Below are 22372 nucleotides of genomic sequence, written 5' to 3'. Positions count from 1 at the left end.
CCCCCTTGTGCCACCAAAGCAGCTCTGACCTGTCGAGGCACTGACTCCACAAGAGCTCTCAAAGAGTCTTGTGGTATCTGGCACCAAGACCAATGTTAGGCAGATCCTTTAAGCTCTGTAAGTTGTGAAATGGGGCCTCTATAAGCATCAATGAGCTTTGGCCACCCATGACCCTGTCTTCGGATCACCGATTGACCTTCCTTGGAGCACTTTTGGTAGGTACTGAACTCCCCACAAGATTTGCCTGATGTTTTGGTAATGCTTTGACCCAATCGTCATGTCATCACAGGATCTACAGGTAGCTCTTGCTACAGCTGAAGTCAAATGACAGCACCTCCCATCAGAAAGAAACCACACACACACACACACACACACACACATTTGATTTTTATTGAACGTTCAAGGAGGAAATGCTTGCTGTCAAAAAAGAACCCCAAAAAACAAAACAACCAAACATCAGGGCACGACTTTCCAGTTTTCAGTGAACATATAGACCAGGACTAGGACTTCTGGAACAATGTGATGTGCTTTGGACAGATGAATCCAAAGTTGCATTATTTGGACACGTTTCGTGTAAACAAGACACGGTATTTGAGCACAAGAAGCCATATCCTGTGAAGCATGGAGGTGGAAATGTCATGGTTTGGGAGCTGCTTTTCTGCAGTAGGGTCTGGAGAGCTCTCCAACACAGAATTCACTAGGAATTCTTTATCGTATCAGACAGAGGGCGCTTGAGGAAAATGTGAGACCATCTGTCTAAAAACTAAAGCTGAAAGAATTCTGCATGGAGGAGTGGGAAAAAACTTTCTCCCAGTTGATGACTGACTCCTAGAGACTGGTAGACCATTAAAGGACACGTCTAACTGACGTTATTTCAGCGAAAGAAGGGCATACCTGCTATTAGAGCATGGTGTGACCTACCTTTTTTTGTAAAAATGAAAATTGCATTTAATTAATTAATTTATTCATTATTTTTATTGGTTTCATTATTTTACCTCCATCTCTTAATATTGCTCAAGTGAAGATCAGATGTCAGCATGTTTAAATATATTAAAAAAGGCTTTCAAGGATCGTCCATTTTTTTTCACACAATCGTACATACACAAACGCACACAAACTGCAGGTGCACTTTTCTCATTTTTTATTTAACATTTGTACACAATAAATACAAATTATTTTACAGCTAATAATATGCAGAAAGAAATGTTTTCACCTGTTCTCTGACACCGTCACTGCAGCAACAGTCCCGTCTTATTACACCATTTTTATCTAGCAGCTTTGAGTCATCTTCAATTACAATAAAACAAAGTAAAAAGTAAGATATTAAGAGAGAATGTTGATGACGTTTTTGAAAAAGATGCAGTTCTCACTGTCAGAAGGAACCTGGGAGAGTTATAATAATAATAATAATATTAACAATAATAAAAAAGCTGAAGAGTTTTGTGAGGGAGAACAGTTTGCTGACAGGATGGGCCGCACAGTAAAGCATAATAAACTTCAAAACAAGTTCGATAACATTCAAAAGATCTCAACGAGATCAACAAGAAAATAGGCTGCGACAAAAACAAAATGACACAAGGGCATAATTATTCCAATATCGTCCACTCTGATAAAAAAAAAAATCCAAAACAGCTTTTTTTTTTTTTTTAATTCTTATCAGTTGTACACAAAACTCCAATTTTTAAGGAGATATTATCTATACAACCCTGCTTTCATTACCAACACTATGCTAAACTCAAGCTAAACTTATTATTTTTCTTCCTTTTGTGGTGAATAAATGTAGGGATTGTGATTTTTTTTCCACAATAAGTGAAATATTATCAGTCATACACGCACAAAAAACAAAAACAAAAACAACAACAATAAAACAAACAAACACAATGGAGTTAGGCAGCTATGCTACTTGACAAGGGGCAACTGGTGGGATATGGGACAACAGAAGCAGTAAAACATCTGATAAGTGCTGATACATGATATACTGGTGAAAATAATGGTACAATTGCAGATACAGGTTGAGATTAATGTAAATATCAGCCATTCAGTATATTTCCTCAGTTAAAATGAAATGGAAAAGTGGACCATGTGGTTTTCATGTGCCATGTGTGAGTTTTCTAGACCTTCAGACTTAAAAAAAAAAAAACACTGACCGAACTTATGACACGCAATTGAAACTCAAACTATAGAGAAAATAGCTGCCCCTCGTACAAAGGAAAAAGCACTTGGGAGGCTAGAGTGGGTTTGCTCTCTCATTCATCGTCTCATCTGCAGTAATTGCTAGAAACTGGGTTTTAGAATATATAGGTATTACTGTACACACACGCACACACAGTACTTTAAAAAAAGTCCTAGCAGTCACAAAAACTCATTAATCAAATTAATAATGTATGAATTTGTTAGTTTATTTTCTTTATTATTATTTTTGGCTTCCAAATATATCATTTTCTGTATATTATATACTATATATTATATTATATATATATATATATAGGGTCAGAAAATGATATATTTGGAGGAATTAGTGGTAGTGGTAGTAACTTCAGGCTTCTGCAGATGACGTTACTACCACCTTAAACACAGAAGGTAACTTTTTGTCTGGGGAGCTTATTATACATAATAATGTTTGTTTATCTCAGAGGTGGGAAATCCATGTCCAGAAAGTAAAAAATCCTGGGCAGTCCTTATAGCTTTAGATTAATTTTATTCATTTCAATATTCTTACTGTGATATGTAGAAGCTGTTCAATATTTGAACAGTGAAAACTATAAAAATGCCAATTTTTAGTAATTACAATCAGACAGCACCACAGTAGCCTCCCCGCAGCCCCTGCGTAGGGCCGAACACATCCTTCTGTTGGAGCTGATGTGATGAGAGAGCAAGATATGAATCAGGAAGAAAAATAAAGCACTTTTAACTGATGCTCATGTTGCGATTGGCGTAATGCAAACAGGTTCGGCCATAAAACAGCGATGAGGCCCAACGTTGGCCTGGCAGCTCACTCTCGGGGCACAATACACACGCACACCCTCACGCACGCACACAGCAACACGTCTGAAAAAAACCTGCACTCACGCTTCCTTTCGAGGACTAAATATTAGTAATACGTACAAATGCCAGTCTTCATAATGAAAAGCTGAGAAAAGGATAATATCTATGCAAGTTAGTACTGTACTCGGATTCAACACGATACGGAGGAATAACAGGCTTGGCTGGAGGACAGAGAGGGCTTGGTAGGAGGGGGAAGAGAAGCTAATGGAGGATCCAGCCTTCATTCTCTTTCACACAGTCCTACTCCCTCCCTCTCGCGCTCTCTTTTCATCCTTTTACCCTTTTATACACAGTTCCCTTTCTCCTTAACATGTCAACACCATGACATTCTATGACATTTGAAAGAAGCCTCCACTCAGTTACATTATATGAGGAAATGTTGCACATATTCTGAACATTCCTATGACAACAGTAATGTACTGTACTAATACACATTAAATACGTACGGTAGGACTACATTGTGGCTGAAGCCAGGGCAATCTCGGTCACCCACACCCACTACAATCAGCCCCCCTGTACACTACCCCATTCAAAAAAAAAAAAAAAAAAAAACGAAGAACACAAAACGTGCCCCCCCCACACCTCCTGCTATTGCATTTCTGCTATTGTATAGCCTGCTTGATATGTATATGTGCAAGTAAAGCCTCCTTCGCTGTTACAATGCTTTATTCATTCTTGTCTGCAATCTCGCATTAGTACAGCAAAAAAGTCCAACAGGCCGAAGCCACATGACTGGCTGCTTGTGGTCCTTTTGCCCAAGACAAAGACTGAAGTCTGCCTTTGAAGCAGCGTACAGTTACAAATACAAGGATTGGATTTGGCATGAAAAGGGTTAAAGGCACCAAGCAATCCGTGACGCCAGAAGAGGTGTTTCTGAGAACCCCCCCCCAAAAAAAAGAATAAAAAAGGAAGGGCCAGGGGCTTTAAAATGCAATCCTCCTCCTTTCAGAGCGAATGGGGGTGTGGCTTACATTAACCCTGCCCTCTGATACCAGTGGGAGGAGTTTGAGGTCAGGTGCAGATGAGTCCTCCAAACTGCAGGTTAGCGCCATTACACCAGTGTGATCTCCACTTCCTCAGTCTTCTCCACCTGCCTGCGAGGGTGCTGCTTTGGGGGTGGCGGGGCTGCTCGAACCTGACAGAGGAAGAGACAGATCAGCCTGAGTTTATTCCGTGACATGATGTCTGAAGTTGGCTTGTTTTAGTTTTTGCACTGGAGCTAAAAGGCTAATGTGGCTAACAAGTAATGAAAGCTTATGGGCCACCAAATATCACCAAAAGTCATCACACACCCACCTTAAAATGTGCAGAATTATCTGCTTTTCACACATATTTTACCCTCCCCATCGCCCTCGACACCAGTGTGCAGTCAAGACGCTAATTTTTCAACCTGCTGCAGAAGCAACTTCGCTGTGAAACCAACACACTGGGAGGGAAGCGCACACCCGGCTCCAACGCACCAGTCTTCAGATGCCAGTGACAGCCAGCACTGCAACAAAGTGATATGGGGGGGGCGCCATCTACCCACCCTGGAGAGAGTAAGGCCAAGTGTGCTCTTTCTAGGCCTCGGCTGCCGATGGCTAGCAGCATGATCGCGCTTCGGTGGTTTCTGACACTGTATGACTCCCTGCTATGTAGAAACATGCACTAAAGTACATTAGCAAAAAAACATTAGTAGAAATAGTATCAGAAGTACAGTATATTTTCAATACTGCAGCTGGTCAGAGCTGAGTTTTGACAGTACTTTTAATACTACTAAAAAAAACATGGTAATTAAGGTGTAAATGCAATTATTTTTCAATGTAATAATACAAAGTAATAATTTAGAGCCAATTTTCCAGACCTAGACTAAAACTACTGACTATATTGCCACTGAGACCAGTACGCGGCAGTATGGGGTGCATCCTCTCCCCCTTTCTTACTCCTTCTAGCCATCGACTATGTCATGGGAAGGGCTAGGAGTCAAGCCAATTTCAGAATATTTTGGCAAGAACCATGCCGGCTGATGGACCTCGATTTTGCTGATGATATTGCACTCCTTGGAGCCAAAAATAAAGGCACACAAGATATGTTGGATATGTTGTTTGGTATCAAGTAGTGCGATAATACACCCAGTCTCGGTTTTGAAATCATAGATCTGGTATTGTGACAGCCCTGAGCTTTGTCTATATTTTATGGCAAATCCCAATTCTGGTAGAATTCAATACAGAAACCTGATAAGTGGGGCTAAAGCTTCCATTACCTGTTTGCTACAAAAAGACAAATGTTAAAGTACAGAAATCTATGCAGTATACGTTTGTTCTCAATGGACAGAAGTATTCCTTTACGTTGTTATATTGAGAAATGCAATGCAATTGAAATCAAATACAAAAATACTGCTGTGAAAATATCACTGTGCAACCCTCCTGCCTTTGACTGCAGACAAGCCTTGAGTACATTTCTCATTTACATTCCCTTAAGGGAATGGGCAAAAACGATGTCAGGTTTTCTCAAATACTTATTTGTCCTTCACTTGAAGTCATACGCTTATCAATTCAGCGGAACGAAATACTTGCTGCAGGTGTTTCCTCCTGATTCCAAAATGGAAAAAATAACACCCTTTGCTATTTCATGGCCGTAAGCCAGGCATTCGTAGGTTTATTCCAAATGGAAGAAGCTTACATTTTCCACAGCAGACTTATCTGTAAAGTGTGTTGTCTGACTCCACCGGCATTTCTCATTGTTAGGCTCTGAAGCAAGTAACTGGTGCATTTTATCCCCAAATGCCACATAAACTTAGCTGTTTAGAAATGGTTTCTTACAGGTCGCAGTTTGGCCGGGCCGGATGCATCTGGGGTGAATCTGGGCAGCTGGGTGAAGCCTGGGCTCTCTGGACTCAGACTGGAACTGTGATCTTCACAAAGACACAAACAAAGAGGCACAGTGTCATTGATGCACTAAAGCACTAAAGGTTATTTGAGTACTAATAGCACACCCTTGTGGAGAAATCTGGTAAACTCGAGAGAGTGAGTGAGTGAGTCTATACACATGTAAAAATGTATAGCAAAAATAGAATTAATAAGTATGTGCACTCTTCAAGGTTTCTTACTGTGGGCAGGTGCTTTCTGCAGGCCGGGCAGTTTGTGATCTCCGTTGAGGACGGAGGGCGAGCGGGGCAGTGTGGGGGCGGAGCCAGAGTCCGGGCTGGTGTAGGGGCTGCAGGGAGGCTGCTCATACAGGGGTAATGGGGGCAGGGATGACGTTAGTCTGGGACACGACGACACCTGCAGAGCAATGGGCACATTATTGTACAGTACTGTGCACAAGTCTTAGCAGTGAGTGTGTCTACCTGTAAAACTCTATATAACATTAGAACAAACCCAAATAAACAGGAAGTCAGTGGTCAGTGAGTGTGTCTACCTGTAAAACTCTATTTAACATTAGAATAAACCCAAATAAACAGGAAGTCAGTGGTCAGTGAGTGTGTCTACCTGTAAAACTCTATATAACATTAGAATAAACCCAAATAAACATAAAGTCAGTGGTCAGTGAGTGTGTCTATCTGTAAAACTCTATATAACATTAGAATAAACCCAAATATACATAACGTCAGTGGTCAGTGAGTGTGTCTACCTGTAAAACTCTATATAACATTAGAATAAACCCAAATAAACATAAAGTCAGTGGTCAGTGAGTGTGTCTATCTGTAAAACTCTATATAACATTAGAATAAACCCAAATATACATAACGTCAGTGGTCAGTGAGTGTGTCTACCTGTAAAACTCTATATAACATTAGAATAAACCCAAATTAACATAAAGACAGTAGTCAGTGACAATAAGTTTTCCACCAATCTAAACAACCCTTTAAGCACACAAAGAACCATTTAAGCATCCAAATGATTCTTTCTTCTACATATAGAAACACCTTTTAAGTTCAGATATGTACGGCCCAGACGTCTATCTACTGCGCTTGGCTGCTTCGTCAAACGGCCATGTTGGATAAACACCTTGTTGTCATTAAAGCCGTCAATTAATCAGACTGAAATAGCCGATTATAAAATCCCGAAACTGCTTCAGTGCTCAAATGGAGATACAGTGCCAGATGTAACTGTCAGCATTTACAATTACAGGTTTACAGCCTATTAAGTCTTATTAGCATTACCATCTTTCATTTCCGGCTCCTTATCGAAATCAACATCCCTCTCCTGTACTACTTTTTCCAGATTTGCAGGCTAGCCGTACTAATCAGAGCCGTGCTGATGACAGAAGAGAAAGAACTCCTCTTGTCTCAGAAGTGGCTCGTTAAAGAAGTGTCTCAGAAACGAGGTTAATTGCAGGAAGGAAGCAGGAACGCCTTCCATAATGAGCCCTTGGCTGTACTGGCCATGAGATCCAGACAGGAACAGGGCAAATATTTGAGAAATGACACATTACAGCACTGCTTGTGTTACTGAAGACGTATGCAGTATGATCATTTAAATAGGCAATTTACACACAACGACAACTGTGGTACATAAGCTTTCATTACTTGTTAGCAGCATATACCCAGGCACCCCTTTTCATTTGTTACATTCAGGTTTTTTAAGGTGCACCTACTGCTGACACAGGTGATCACCCTCAGCTTGTGTAATCTTCACAAAAAAAGCACTGACCAACAGAATATGACACCAGCATTGGGCTGTGTGGGAATCTCTTTAGGGATGGAGCTCCATCCAGTACTTTTGGGGTGAGTTGGAGTGACAGAACTAATCATCCAACAGCAGAACCTGACCTCACTAATGCTCTCCTGAGATTGGATGCAATCAAATCCTCTTTACAGTAGTGTTCCAACATCTAGTGTTAACCCCCCCCCCCCCTTTTCACAGCAGTGTTCCAACATCTAGTGTTAACCCCCCCTCTTCACAGCGGTATTCCAACATCTAGTGTTAAGCCCCCCCCCCAATGATACACTTGATTTCAAAACTAGCACTGGACAAGCAGGTGTCTACAAACTTTTGGACAAGCTTTTGTAGCGCCAGTGCAAAACTAAACATGCCTTGGTTGATTTACTACACTACACTATGTGTGTCCTACCTGAGCGTCCGAGGCCCAGTGTATGTCTCCGTTCTCTGCAGTCAGATCCTCCACCAGTACAGATGGAAAGACGCCCACACGCCCATTAAATTCTCCCTCCCAGAATCCATCGTCCTCCTGATTGTCCTTATTGAGGATCCGGATGACCGCACCCTCAGGGAAGGATAGCTCATCATCCGTCTGTCCCTCATAGTCATATATCGCCTTCACAAAGTTCACTGAGAAAAAGGGAGAGAAAGAGAGAGAGAGGCATACAAGCTTTTAATATATGAGTAGTACAGTAAAGTTGTATTACAGGCTACACACTGATCAGCCATAACATTAATACCACCTTCTTGTTTCTGCACTCACCGTCCATCATATCAGCTCCACTGACCATACAGGAGCACTTTGTAGTTCTAGAATTACAGACTGTAGTCCATCTGTTTCTTTTACACTTTATTAGACTCCTTTCACTCTGTTCCTTAATGGTCAGGACCCCACAGGACCACCACAGAGCAGGTAGTATTTGGGTGATGGGTCTGATGGGTCTGATCCACTCGTACCAGTGTAACACACACCAACACGCCACCACCTACTACCTGCTCTGTGGTGGCCGCGTGGGGACCTGACCATTGAAGAACAGGATGAGAAGAGGCTAATAAAGTAAGCAGAAAATCAGATGGACTACAGTCTGTTATTATAGAACTACAAATATGGAAAGAGGAACACAATGGAGAGTGAGTGTAGAAACAAGGAGGTGGTATTAATGAAGTGGCTGGTCGGTGTATAGGGGATATATTGTAATACTTCAAACTATAGCTATAATTTATTCATGTTCAGGTGAAGGAGTACTAGATTTAGATATACTAGACTGTGCACCATTTGCACAAAAATGTTTATAAAAAAGAAAAAGACAAACAAAACAAAACCAAAAATGTATAATTTTGCTGTTAAAGCAGCAATAATAGGCTTCCATGATATGAAGGGGGAGCTATGGGAACACATACCTAGGCCTAGAGGTAGGTATGACTACATTCTGCCGCCACTGTTAATATTTCAACAAGAAGTGATTTGTAGGCTTTGAACACACATATATTGTATGTGTGTTAGTGTGCGGTAGTGTTACTCACTGCTGGCGTCTCCGTTGATGCTGCCCGAGGCCAGCTCAGGCTCTGTGGAATTGCTGGAGGTGTGTGAGCGCGTGTCCAGGGCAGCCAGAGACTGGAGCATGCTCAGCAGGCTGTTGGAGGTGGGGAACTGCAGGTACTTCTCTGGCACGTAGCCAACATGGCCTGATTTATTCCGTGCCTGCAAACAAGAACACCCGTAAAACTACAGTAGAGTCTGATGTGGTTAATAGACTAATCTAGCTAGTGCTCTCTACTGTTCCTCCCCGTTTGTTGCTGCCATCACCGAGCTCACCAAACGTCTGCAGTGAGGCGCATAACAGAAGCCGTATCGCCTACAGTGTATTACTGAATCAAGTCTGAATCAGCTTATGTATCATACATGTAATATAAACATGATATATAAGCATTAGATTTAAACAGTATTTATTTAAGTGAACCACACTTAAATAAAACACATCTTTTATTTTATAATATCTAATTTTAGAATGATCGGCTAAGTTGACTTATCATTACTGCTTAAATGTATTATTACAGCAGTGGTGAGTTTTAAATACTATCACGGCCACTCAAAGACCTTGTATCTTCCAAATGGCAACTTCTTGACTTTCAATGGAAGTCAATGTAAAAAGATTTTATTCCAAGTCATTTTGGAGCATTTCTATAGGTTCATTCATCATGAAATTCTGACCCGAACCCGATGTAGAACAACTGCCAGATTCACATTATGTCAGAAAGTGAAAAACGGCAGAAATGGAGCTAAATGTTTGATTTTGCGAGAGTGACGAGATGTGAATAGACTGTTTACTTTAACCCAGTCCTCCATGTCCCCATCCTCGATGACCTCCAGCATCTCATGTTCATCAATTGTCAGCTCGTCGGGCTGAGAGGCCTGAGAGAGACAAAGACAGAGAGAGACAGAGAGACTTGCTTACACATTGGGTTACCAGGTTTGCAGTTTCCATGTTTTTCCCCCCACAGGTGTCAGAAAAGAAGTCTAGGCCGTTTTCACACAGACATGCTGTATGGGAGCAAGTCTAGTGGTGACTATGTGGTTGTTATGGTGTTGCTAGGTAATTGGTATGGTTGTTGCTAAATGAATGCTACAGTGCTGCACTATGAATAATACGGTATTTTTGTTTGTTGGTGTTGTGTTACTTAGTGTTTGTTAGGATGGTGGCTATGCAGTTGCTCTATTTCATGGTGGTTGCTATGGTGCCTGGGGTGGTTGCTAGGGTAATGTCAAGTGGTTCTTGTGATACCCTATGTGTTTGGCTGGGCTTTACTACTACAACTAAATTTAGCACTGAATTCATTCTTTTGGGAAACAGTTCTGTTAAATATCTGTTGCTAGGCAGAAACTGTACATCCAATCAAAAAGCTGTATAAGACCCTGAATTACACAATCAGACAGAACAAGCTGGATTTGGGACAGTGTTGAAAACTTGAAAACTGGCAAAAAAGTAAGAAAAAAAAGAAAAATGGTACTACAATTTCAAGGCCATGTTTCAAGACTGGGAGTTTTCCTGGATCTGGCAGCCCTGGGTACACAGAGCTGGGAGTGTTTAGGTGTGTTTGAGTGTACACACTTACACTCAACTGTAAAATCTTGGAGACCAGCTACAAGACTGGCAGACAATGTACAAAAGCTCTGAGATGATCAGATCAGAGAACAGTGTTGTGTAGGTGCAGGTGAACGAGTTCGTGTTTTGAGTTACCTTGTAGGAGTAGAGCACCTTGCAGGTGAGTGGGTAGTTCCTCAGGGTTCCTGAAGGGCTGGAGCTGCTGTCGTCAAATGCCTCCATGTTTTCCTCAAGATCTTCTCCTTCCTCTCGGTCCAAGTCCACCGCCGTCTGCAAAAACACAATAGGCAAATTCGATTAAGAATATAGAGGACCTGAAGGCTTAGGCAGGCAAGTGTGTAAAAGTTAGGTTAGTACAAGAATGCTGGACAGAATAAAGCCACGTCTTTGACTCTAATAGGGGCGTTTCCCACCCGCCTGCCGGCCTGCACAATGCTATTGGACCACAGCAGGTCAGGTGGCCCCTGGAGAGCAACATGTGATACAAAGACAGAAAGATAAGATTACCTTATTAAAAGCTAATGGACAATGATCCATAATTCAGGCCTGTTTGGGCTTTCTGATTGGCTGATGCTTGGTGTGGAGGTTAAGAAAACTGATCCCAGATCAGGCTTGAGGAGGCGTACATGGAGCAGCCTGGTAGGCTTGGTGCTGGAGTATGAACAATCGCTGTAATGTTGACATGGTACACTAAAGACATTTAAAGTACCTTTATACGCGAGGTGCTGCCTGGAGGCTTATCTGCCCCGGCCAGGTGTGACATAATCAAATGCCACCTTGACTGTGGACAGAGCGCCAAGACATTTAAACACTGCTGTCTGAGAACCTGAGAACCATTCAGTATAAACTACCTCATTATTCTGCCTTTCCTTCTCTACAGTATTTACTGCTGCTGCACGTCTCTCGTATCCTCTCATTCTCTCTCTCTCACTTTCATTCTCTCTCTCTCTCTCTCTCTCTCACACACTTTTATTCTCTCATTCTCTCTCTCTCACTTTTATCCTCTCATTCTCATTGTATCTCTCTCTCTCTCTCACACACACACTTTTATCCTTTCATGCTCTCTCTCCCTGTCTCTCACTTTTATCCTCTCATTCTCATTTTCTCTCTCTCTCTTTTATCCTCTTACTCTCTCTCTCTCTCTCACTCTTATCCTTTCTCACTCACACACACTTTTATCCTCTCATTCTTTCTCTTCTTTATTCTCTAATTCTCTCTCTCTCTCTCTCTCTCTCTCTCTCTCTCTCTCTCTCTCTGTTACTGTCCTATACTCACTTACTCCCTTTCTCTTTTTCTATTTCTCTTTCTCCTATACTGTCTCTGCTTGACTGGACCTCCTATACTCTCTCTTCTTGATTGGCCCTCCTATACTGTCTCTGCTTGACTGGCCCTCTTATACTGTCTCTACTTGACTGGCCCTCTTATACTGTCTCTACTTGACTGGCCCTCCTATACTGTCTCTACTTGACTGGCCCTCCTATACTGTCTCTACTTGACTGGCCCTCCTATACTGTCTCTACTTGACTGGCCCTCCTATACTGTCTCTACTTGACTGGCCCTCCTATACTGTCTCTACTTGACTGGCCCTCCTATACTGTCTCTCCTTGACTGGCCCTCCTATACTGTCTCTGCTTGACTGGCCCTCCTATACTGTCTCTGCTTGACTGGCCCTCCTATACTGTCTCTACTTGACTGGCCCTTCTTTACTCTTTCCTTGCTTTTCCTTGATTGGTCCTCCTATTTCTATACTCCCTCTCTTTTTCTCTCTGCTACCCTTGATTGGCCCTCCTACATTCTCTCCCTCTCTCTCATTTTCTTTCTTTCTCTCTCTCCCTTTCTCTCGCTCACTCTGCCCTTCTCCGTGATCGGCCCTCTTACTCCCACTCTCTTGCATTAACTGCCGCTTCTATACTCTCTTTTTCTCTCTCTCTGTTCCTCCCTGATTGGCCCTCCTACTCTCCTGCTCTTTCACCTTAATTGGCACTATCCTTCTCTCTCTGTCTCTTTCCTTCTCCTGGATTGGTATTCCTATTCCTATATGAGCTCTTTTCTTCTCTAGGCTTCTCCTATACTCCCCTCCTATACTCTCTCTCTCTTCCCCTGCTTCCCATGACTGACCCTCCTACAACCCCTATGCCCCCCTTCTTGTTCTTTTTCTTTCTTTCTCCATGATTGGCTATTTTACACTCGCTCTGCATCTCTGGTTCTCCATAACTGGTCCTCCTATGCTTTCTCTCTCTCTCTCTCGCTCTCTCTCTCTCTGTGCTGCAGGTCGATGTGAGCTGAATACTGAGTGAACTAGGGGGAGAAGGTGGGGGAGATGCACAGCAGAGAGGCAGGAGAAAAAAAAGCCCAGTAAATATTTATTTGGAGTTTTGAAACATTTTTCATAAGGTCAGATTAAGCAGATTTAACAGAACAGGGTGGACGTGGGTGTCTGTGACGCTTAGCACAGTTTCACTGGCTGCTGCATAAAACTGACCTTACAGTCTGTCAGCGGTGATTCTACAGTAAAACCAGCAGGTGGAAGCAAAGCGTGGACCAGCCTGTCATCAATTTTACTCACTTTAAGGAGGCCCCTAAAATCATAATGTGATTATTATTCGCCCCTTCAGCCCCTGTGTGACACTCTGATGAGTGATGTGTCACTCCTTTCACCTCTCATCACCTTATCCATCAATTCTCAATTACAGTTCAACTCATCACTGTCACTCATGCACCACGGGTCAATATTGCACCGGACAGTGGAAGATGAAGCCACTCCCTTTTATTAGAGAGAGAGAGAGGGAGAGAGAGAGAGCACAAGCATACAGTACTGTGCTAGCTTCCAAGATACACTGTGTGTCCAAATATTTATGGATACCCCTTCCAGAAAATGCATTCAGCTACTTTAGTTTTAGTTGTACCCACTGCTGACACAGATGTGCAAATGCATGCACACACACAGCTTGTCTAGTCCCTGCAGAGACTCTCTGGAACAGAGATGCCTAACGCCAGACTTGGGCTTGAGGGGTATAAAGCCCCCCAGCATTAAGCTGTGGAGCAGAGGGACTGAGTCCTGGAATAGTGGTGCATCATCCATCATCCAACATCCTGACCTCATCTATGCTCTTGTCGCTAAATGCAATCTCTCTCCATACTCCGTACTTGATGGCAATGGTCAAAATCTGAACGGTACCAAGAGCCCTTCGAGCTTCAAGTACGGCTTGGCCTGATCCGACCTCCCTTAAGATCCACGGAAGATAAGCGTCCAGGATTTTTTCTGTCCTGGACTTCCCCTGGGTGTCCGAACGGCAGAGTCGTTTGCTGTCTTCAAACACTGTCTGAAGACCCACCTCTTCCGAAAATACTTGGTGAAATGAAGTGTTGAGTATTATGGTCTCCTTACTGACTTGTGTTTAGTAGTGTCTAAACCTAGAGGTACATTTGAACTATTTGTCTATTCAAATTCTTGAGTAAACAGCAAAGCAGCTTTGTAAGTCACTCTGGATAAGAACATCTGTGAAATGCCGTTAATGTAAATGTAAATAAATGTAATGCAATCAAATCCTGATAGCTATGCTCCAAAACATAGTAGAAAGCCTTCCCTGGACAGTAGAGACAGTCACTCCAACAAAAGCAGGATAAACTCTTTTATAATACCCTTGATTTTGGAAGAAACACGGAATGAGCATGTGTCCCAATACTTTTGTCCATATACTTTCCTTAAAATAAGAAGTTCTTGTTCCTTTTTTCTGTATTTATGTTTACCGTATGTTTTATATAGGGTAAAACATATGTTTTCACAGTAAAAAACTCTTATTGCTGAGATTAAAGTGTTTAAGTAATGTGATTGAGAGCCCAGAACCTCTGCACAGAACTGTATTCCTGCAAAGCTGCATGTATTGGTATCAGAACTGCTCTTGTTCTGGCAGTGTCTAACCATTTTAATTGACTCTGGACTCTGACTCTGGAAAAGACTGTCTGCTAAATGCTGTAAATGTCAATGTTACACCAATCAGCCATAAAATTAAAACCACTGCCAGATATAATGAATAGCATTGGTGTCAGTGGCTGGATATATTAGGCAGCAAGTAAGCATGAAAGCAGAATAATGGACAAGTGTAAGAATCTGATAAACACTGACAAGAACCAAACTGTGATGGTTAGACGACTAGGTCAGAACATCTCCAAAACATCAGGCAGGTCTTGTGGGGTGTTCCTGGTATGCAGTGGTCAGCACCTACCAAAAGAGCTCCGGCGGCAGGGTCATGGTCGGTGTCCAAGGCTCACTAATGCCTGGGAGGCCCCACTTCACAACTTACGGATCTGCTGCTAACATCTTGGTGCCAGATAGCACAGAACACCTTCTGTGGGGGCCTTGCCTTGGCATGTCAGAGCTGTTGTAGTGACATGAGGTTGACCCACACTATATTAGGCAGGTGGTTTTAATATTATGGCTGATCGAAGAACACTTCAGAGCAGTCTGATGACAGTGTGTGGGGTGTATGTATATATGTGTGGATATATAAGTGTGTGTGAGAGTGTGTGTCTGGGAGCAGGAGGAGAGGGGTCATGGTGAGGGCAGTGCCGTCAGCAGTAGGTTTAGGTCATGGCTACTTGGGGTGCTGTGTGTACCGTTCGCACATTGCTTGCTGTGTGTGTGTGCGTGAGTGTATTTGCTCTCCCTTTGGCTGGGCTGATGGAAGCACAATGCCGCTGACAGGCCCAGGAAGAGTGTGGGCAGACGGCAAGGCGAGCAGGCAGGTTTCGGGAAGTGACGTTAATGGGGTAAAACCCTGTTTATGTTGGGAAGGAGAACAATACCCAGCCGCTCTGCTCCACACACAGGAAACCAAGCAGCCGTGTGCCAGACAGAGCAGCTGTGTGTGGGAGAGTTTGGTGCAAAATTAAATTGACACGATTTCTCTTTAGCTTAAATGTGCTCGATCAGTCAGGGCATGTTTGGTGTTTGGTTTTTCACTGTGAGCTACGAGGCTAGTGTAGCTAACAAGTAATGAAAGCTTAAAGCAACATGATGTAGCAATTTCCCAAGAGTCATATTAGTGTAAAATCCTAAATCAATGTAAAAGCATGATTTATATTTACTGCAGTGGAGTTAAAAGTGAATTATACACCACAACTACAGAGGGGGGGGAGGGCCAGGAGCAAAAAATATCAATTCTCGCATAATGCTGCTTTAATGATACCCCACCAAAATACCCCACCAATTAAAGAGTATATCCATCCCTAATAACAGCGGATGTCCTGTTCTTTTAGCACCAAAAATGCACTTTGGGGGGTAGATATTGAGTGTACTGAGGCAGGGCTAAGTGAGAAGTAAATGTGGTGTAGAATTGAGCCTATCAGAGACTTTTCTGCTGGGACCAGTGGAAGCGTCATCATTTGGAAGATTGCCGCCCACTGCTAGGGCGGAAAATTGAGAGAAATTGAAATTGTGATTTTAATGGTAATTTACTGGTAAGAATTGGCAAGTAATTTAATTAATTTATTGGTTATTTACTGGCTTTTAATGGTAAGCAATAGTAAGTAATTAAACAACTTTAATAGTAATTTATTGGTATTTAATGGTAAGGAATTAAAAATAATGGTAAGTAATTGAATTACTTTAATGGTCATTTACTGGTATTTAATAGTAAGCATTGGTAAATAATTGAATGACTAATAGAAATTAAATGGTAATTTACTGGTAAGTAATGGTAAGTAATTGAACAGATTTAATGGTAATTTACTGGTATTTAATGTAAGTAACTAAATGACTTTAAAGGTAATTTACAGGTATTTAATGGTAAATAAATGAATGACTAATAGTAATTTAATGATATTGAATGATAAGTATTGGTAAGTAATACTGGTATTTTATGGTAAATAGTCTACTGCAATCTACACTGAGTAAAAACATGGTTCAGAGGCCAAGCATGTCTTGGCTGAATATTTTTGTATAGGAAGGGGGAATCAGTGTGAAATTTGACTGTATTTCATTTGTACTCGAATGTGTGTTTATAAGATGATGTGCTCAGTGTGATGAGTAGTCAGGGTGGATGGAGAACACTGAAACACTCCTGCAGTGAAATGGTTATGATTCTTCTAAGGACTGTTGGGAGAGAGCAATGACAGTGAGGGGATGAGGCTAGGGCTGCACAATATAATGAAATACTGACCTACCGCAATACTGACATCACAAAAAAATGCCTATATGCAAATTAGCCCCCTAATCACCCTGTCAATATCCTGACCACAGATACACTCAGGAAGTGTAATTTCAAGAAGGACATGCTTACAGGCATTTCTGGACAAGCTGAGAGATATAGAAACCATCACTGAAAGTAAATGAAGTGTGTAGTCTGGGACGGTAGAGCAATTCTAAAGGATTTTACACAAATATGACTAACGCAGTGTCTCGTGCTGCTCCACCAAAGTTACATAATGCAGTTAACAGCGTGCCAATGGCAGCAATGATAAAGACGCTATTCTCCCTGCTTCAACTTAGTGGAACATCACAATAATTTCGAAGCTGCTATTTTAAGGTAAAATGCTACATAATGTTGCTTTAAATTAAACAACAAAGATACATTTTGGTCAGAATATTATCTATAACAATGTTGGTTATTCACCAACATCTTTTAACAGGGCCCAAATCCTACAATTGTCTCCCACTTGTAATGTTCATGCTTTTGCACACTATAATTTAGGTCTAAATGACCCTACTGATAGTGTTACTACTGTTAGTTTTACTATGCCTTTAAGACTCATATATATATAATAACCTCTGTTCTGACTGGCTGCCCTGCATTGTGCCTTATTCAAAAACCTCAAAAATAACTTCAGCGTGAATGGGTGGAGCTAAACTGCTGTAGGCTGAATAGGAGGGTATATGTAGATGTACAGGATTACATGACAAACACTAGGCATTTAAAACAGGATGTTTGTGCAGCTTAGTTAAACTTTAGTTTTGAAGCTTTATATACGGTTTACCTTCCATCAATGTCCTCTTTTCCACTGCAAGGCCAAATGGTTGCGGCATACTATTCCACACCGATGTGCACCCGTTAGACCAGTTACAGTGTCTTTTTCCATTTGCTGTGTTGCTAACCCAGGACCAGGAAATGCACGACGTCTCGTAATAATTCTAGCTAAATCACTAGCTAAAGCCGCAATTCACCCGTTGGCATTGTGCAATCTGCATGCATAAATCACACTGGTCTCAAACCACGTCAAAGCTGTCAAATGCGGAATAATTTGGAATCCATTTAACTCAATGAGGTTTGGCATGTGTGATGACTTCGGCATGCTGTTAGCACTATAGGTATAGCCAAGGGTCCTGTTTTTTTTTCTCGTGAAGCTACTGCTAGTTTCCACAAAGCAAGTTGGGCCGATGTCGGACAAGCCCGGTATCTGGGTCGGGCTAACGGCATAGCAATGACGTTAGATGAGCCCGGTAGCTAGGCTGTGCTAACACAGCAGCACCAATGTTCGGCAAGCACGGTAGCCAGGCGGCGTTAACGCCGTGGTAGCAATGTTGCATGAGCCCAGTAGCCAACTCAAGCATCCTAAACTTGTTACGTACTGAAAATACAAAGATTGCCTTAATAGTTCAGTGGCCTCAAGTATGGTTAGCTAACCGAGCTGAGCTCAGCCCGGGTTGTAAGAGTTCTGGGCTGTTCTTTACCCCTGTGCGTAGAACCGTTCGGCCCTACAGTGGAACAGAGGATGGTGTTTACATACCATTTTTTTTAGGATATGGGCCCTTTAATATTCAGCACGTCATTCACGTGTATTAGCCCAATATTAGTCTTCTGTCCATATCGAGCAGCCCTAACTGAGGGTAATGACTGTGTGATGTTGAGCGTGGGGATTGTGGGTAATGTGGTGTGCAATGAGGGTAGTATATAAATCGTTGAATACTGGGAGATGGGGATTGTGAGTAATGAGTGTATGATAAGGGAAGTATATAAAGGGGTGCGTACTGAGAGTGAAGGATCATGGGTAGTGAGGGAGGGCAGGGACGCCCAGCGTTCGTTCTCCAGCTCCTCCATCACCTGGTTCATGGCACTCTTCAGCCACGTATCCACGGAAACGCCCACCTGCCGCAGCAGGTCCAGACGAGCTTCTGCCTTCAGCTTTACTGTCTGAAAGAGGACGAGAGAGGACATGAACGTCAGAAATACACCCACCCTCACCCTCACACACACACACACACACACACACACACACACACACACACACACACGGCAACACATTTCTAGAATCTGTCAAATCTATTGACCATTTCCTTTACTAATATAATTAGAAGGCGTGTTAGATTTAGTGTTTAATTATAAATTCCCGTCTATCGTTCAGATGCGGTCATGAAGAGCTATCTTTGACTCAGGGGTGCTGAAACTGTAAGCAGTACACCCGTCTGCTCTTACCATTTTGTGGAGGAGAAATGGTTCGGTTATGAAGCCCTGGTTGAAGTGGACGTATCAGGTGCTTGTGAGGCTCTTAGGTTAGCTCTTAGGCTAACGTCTTACCTGACAGCCAGACAACCTGATGTGTCAGCTTCACCAGGGCTTCCTAACCCTCTACAAAGTGCTAAGAGCATATCTCTGCTGACCAATGAAAACCATGAATAGCCTCCACCTTTAGCCCATCCATGCAGTAAACAGACACATACACACAAGCAAGCAAACAGAGTGACAGTCAGGACAACCATCGCTGTGGCGCCCAGAGATTAGAAAGGATTGAGGTCCTTGCTCAAGGGCTGTCAAACCCTGAACCTGGGTTTGTACTGAATCCGTTGCCAGTTATCGTACCCACAACCCTGTCATCCCTAGCACGTCCCTAGTGCTCTAACCGGTGCTGTGCCACCACTGGCCCACATTTTCAGTAACTAAATCCAATGCCAGAAGATACTTGCAGACAGTGTACTGTATATTTATCGAAAAAATATCAGGATACAGTTAGTCTTAGTCCTTCAACAATCCTGAAATCTGGGGGGCTACAGCCCCATCAGCAATCCCAGCTTATTCAAGCCTGATTGTACCACCCTGTTACATTCATCATCACTGTCTCAACAAAACCTCCAGTCTATGAAATGGTAACTTTGTAGGAGGAGTCATTTTGGATCATTTCTGTTCACACAGTGTACAGAACATCTGCCGTTTGATATGTCACGAGACAGAACAGAACACGAACAGAGATTTAGCGAACACTTTTCCGAGTAAATGACGCATCAAAATGCATGTCGACATTCCTGACTAATTATTGAAGCCCTAAGTCACACACAGACACAGACACAACCCCACCAGATGTCTCCAAACACTCCCTGTTGGGTTCTCTTAATGAGAAACGTCAGCGGTGGCTTCTTTCGCACCTCAGAAGCTCGCCAGCCTGAGCGAGTTCCGAAAAATAATGAAAACCGCCTCCAGCTCTCCAGATTAGAGCAGACAGAGGAAAAGAAGGAGAAAATCGAGCAGAGCAAGCAGCGTTTAACCGCTGTTACTGAACTGTCACACTTAACAAGCTGTACATGAAACAGATCAGCTGGGTTCTTCTGGAGTGCTCAGTTTGTGCCTCGGTACAGCCAAACGGCACATAAAAGGACGTGATTCTAAGGAAGCCTCAGCTCCTTAATAATTGACGCTAAGTACACTTCCTGCCATTTCGGGGTAACTTCCTGCTGCACAATGGGCCGCCAAAATTATCTTAACGTTCTCACACTGACCCTTTTCATCCTTTGCTTATTTTACTCCTCCCAGCGCTTATCCATTAGCTCTTAATGGGGTGATTAAATATTGATGGGAGACTAATGAAGGATCAGCCGTAAGACCTTTTAAAGTTTCTACAAAAAGAGGAACATCACAGCGTTTCCACAGCAGATATACTGAAGAGAGCTCTGCATTAACTGCAGAACATGCTCAATATCTGCAGGGTTTAATAAACTGTAACACTGAAGATAAGATAAGGCACTGCCAGAAGGGGGAGCCATGACTGTAGCAGAGGAAAAGTCAGTTCTGTTTTTTGAGAAGGGAAAAAAACAGAGCTGGAACCATCAGTCACATAAAAAACAGGCAAACGGACAGATCAATAGGGACAGATTGAAAGACGGATATATTGGACAAGGTGTGCAAGAACAGCAGTATTGGAGATCAAACTTTCAATCTCTTGTGAGCCGATTTCTCTCCTGTCTGTTCTGCATAACCTAAAATACTGATTAATTAAAAACTCGTACAGTAGTCATACAGGCAGATTTCTGTTGGTCCAAAGTGGGATTTGAAAGCTGGAAGTCTGTTGGGCTTTAGTTGTATTCAGGCAGAATTTTGTTGGGCTGCAGCTGGATTAAGACAGTCGGATTCAGACAGTCGGATTCAGATAGAATCTTGTTGGGCTGCAGTCAGATTCAGACAATCGGATTCAGACAGTCGGATTCAGACAGTTGGATTCAGACAGAATTTTATTACACTGCAGTCAGATTCAGACAGTCGGATTCAGACAGTTGAATTCAGACAGTCGGATTCAGACAGAATTTTATTACACTGCAGTCAGATTCAGACAGTCGGATTCAGACAGTTGAATTCAGATAGAATTTTGTTGAGCCATAGTCGGATTCAAACAGAATATTGGTGGTCTGTAGTCAGATTAAGAAGGGTTATGTTGGGTTACAGTCAAATTCAGACAGTCAGATTTAGACAGAATTCTGCTGGGCTAAAGTTGGATTCAGAATCTTGTTCAGATTTAGAATTCTGTTGGACAGTTGGGCTACGGTCGGATTTAGACAAAATTCATTTGGGCTATAATCAGATTCAAACTAAATTCTTTGTGGTTATGGTTGGATTCAGACATAATACTGTTAGGCTAGGTTGGGATTAAGATTCTAATTAAAACTCTCCAACACACACACACACACACACACACACACACACACACAGACACACAGACACACAGACACACAGACACACAGACACACACACAGACAGTTACCTCTGCTTTGCGGATGTTCTCTTTGGCCTCCTCTATTTTAAACTCCAGGTCGTTACGGCTCTGCTCTGAGGGAGGAGTCCCCTGTCTCTCACACTCCTCCAGCGTCTGCAATTACACACCAATCACTATTAATCAACACTAATCAATACCAATCCTTGATCAGCCATGCATAGCGCATCACTGCAGAGGTGGTGGGCCCTACAGTTGTGACCGGATCTTCTAGAACAGTGGTCCCGAAACTATAGCCCCAGTCTTATGCCCAGTAAGAAAGTGGCTACAGAGTGGCTAATGTTCCTGTGCTGTATGTGATCTGTGGATCATGAACATGTGGTCACTTGCTGTTTATTTCATGCAAGCTTAAATAGGTTCTACCCCACCTGACCAGCACTCCGGAGAAAACCACACCTATGATCCAGCACTACAGTACTACCCCTTTTTATTTAATATTGATAGCAGAAATTTTAGCGATGTAGTACAGCTCTAGGGCAATGTTTGGTAACCGCTGTTCTAGAAGAATATACATAAATAAAGGAGTTGAGAACAGGAGTGAGTGCATACTTCACTAATTATTATAACACATTTCCAGCATTTCCAGATCAATGAAGTTGATTAGCTCCT

At 42.5% G+C, this 22372-nt stretch overlaps 1 protein-coding gene across 3 annotated transcripts in view; it reads right to left on the bottom strand.

The window, feature by feature from the left end:
* Window positions 1–1126: 1126 nt before the first annotated feature.
* The window catches only part of LOC140574985 (F-BAR and double SH3 domains protein 2), a 119917-nt gene continuing 98671 nt past the window's right edge, over window positions 1127–22372 (bottom strand). For 2 of the 3 annotated variants that reach the window (XM_072695086.1, XM_072695088.1), the window contains 9 exons: window positions 21755–21859; window positions 18760–18921; window positions 10928–11062; window positions 10018–10101; window positions 9213–9390; window positions 8101–8318; window positions 6134–6308; window positions 5847–5938; window positions 1127–4180 (listed from right to left, as the gene is read on the bottom strand). In XM_072695086.1, the coding sequence (XP_072551187.1) occupies window positions 4097–4180; window positions 5847–5938; window positions 6134–6308; window positions 8101–8318; window positions 9213–9390; window positions 10018–10101; window positions 10928–11062; window positions 18760–18921; window positions 21755–21859 (1233 nt within the window). In that variant the 3' untranslated portion in view covers window positions 1127–4096. The remainder of the gene's footprint in view (window positions 4181–5846; window positions 5939–6133; window positions 6309–8100; window positions 8319–9212; window positions 9391–10017; window positions 10102–10927; window positions 11063–18759; window positions 18922–21754; window positions 21860–22372) is intronic. The other variant, XM_072695087.1, reaches the window with a different exon arrangement.

Source organism: Salminus brasiliensis, chromosome 13 (assembly GCF_030463535.1).
Source record: "Salminus brasiliensis chromosome 13, fSalBra1.hap2, whole genome shotgun sequence".
Taxonomy (NCBI): Eukaryota; Metazoa; Chordata; class Actinopteri; order Characiformes; family Bryconidae; genus Salminus; species Salminus brasiliensis.
The sequence above is the reverse complement of the archived record's forward strand: the minus strand, read 5'-3'. Positions and strand labels throughout refer to the sequence as shown.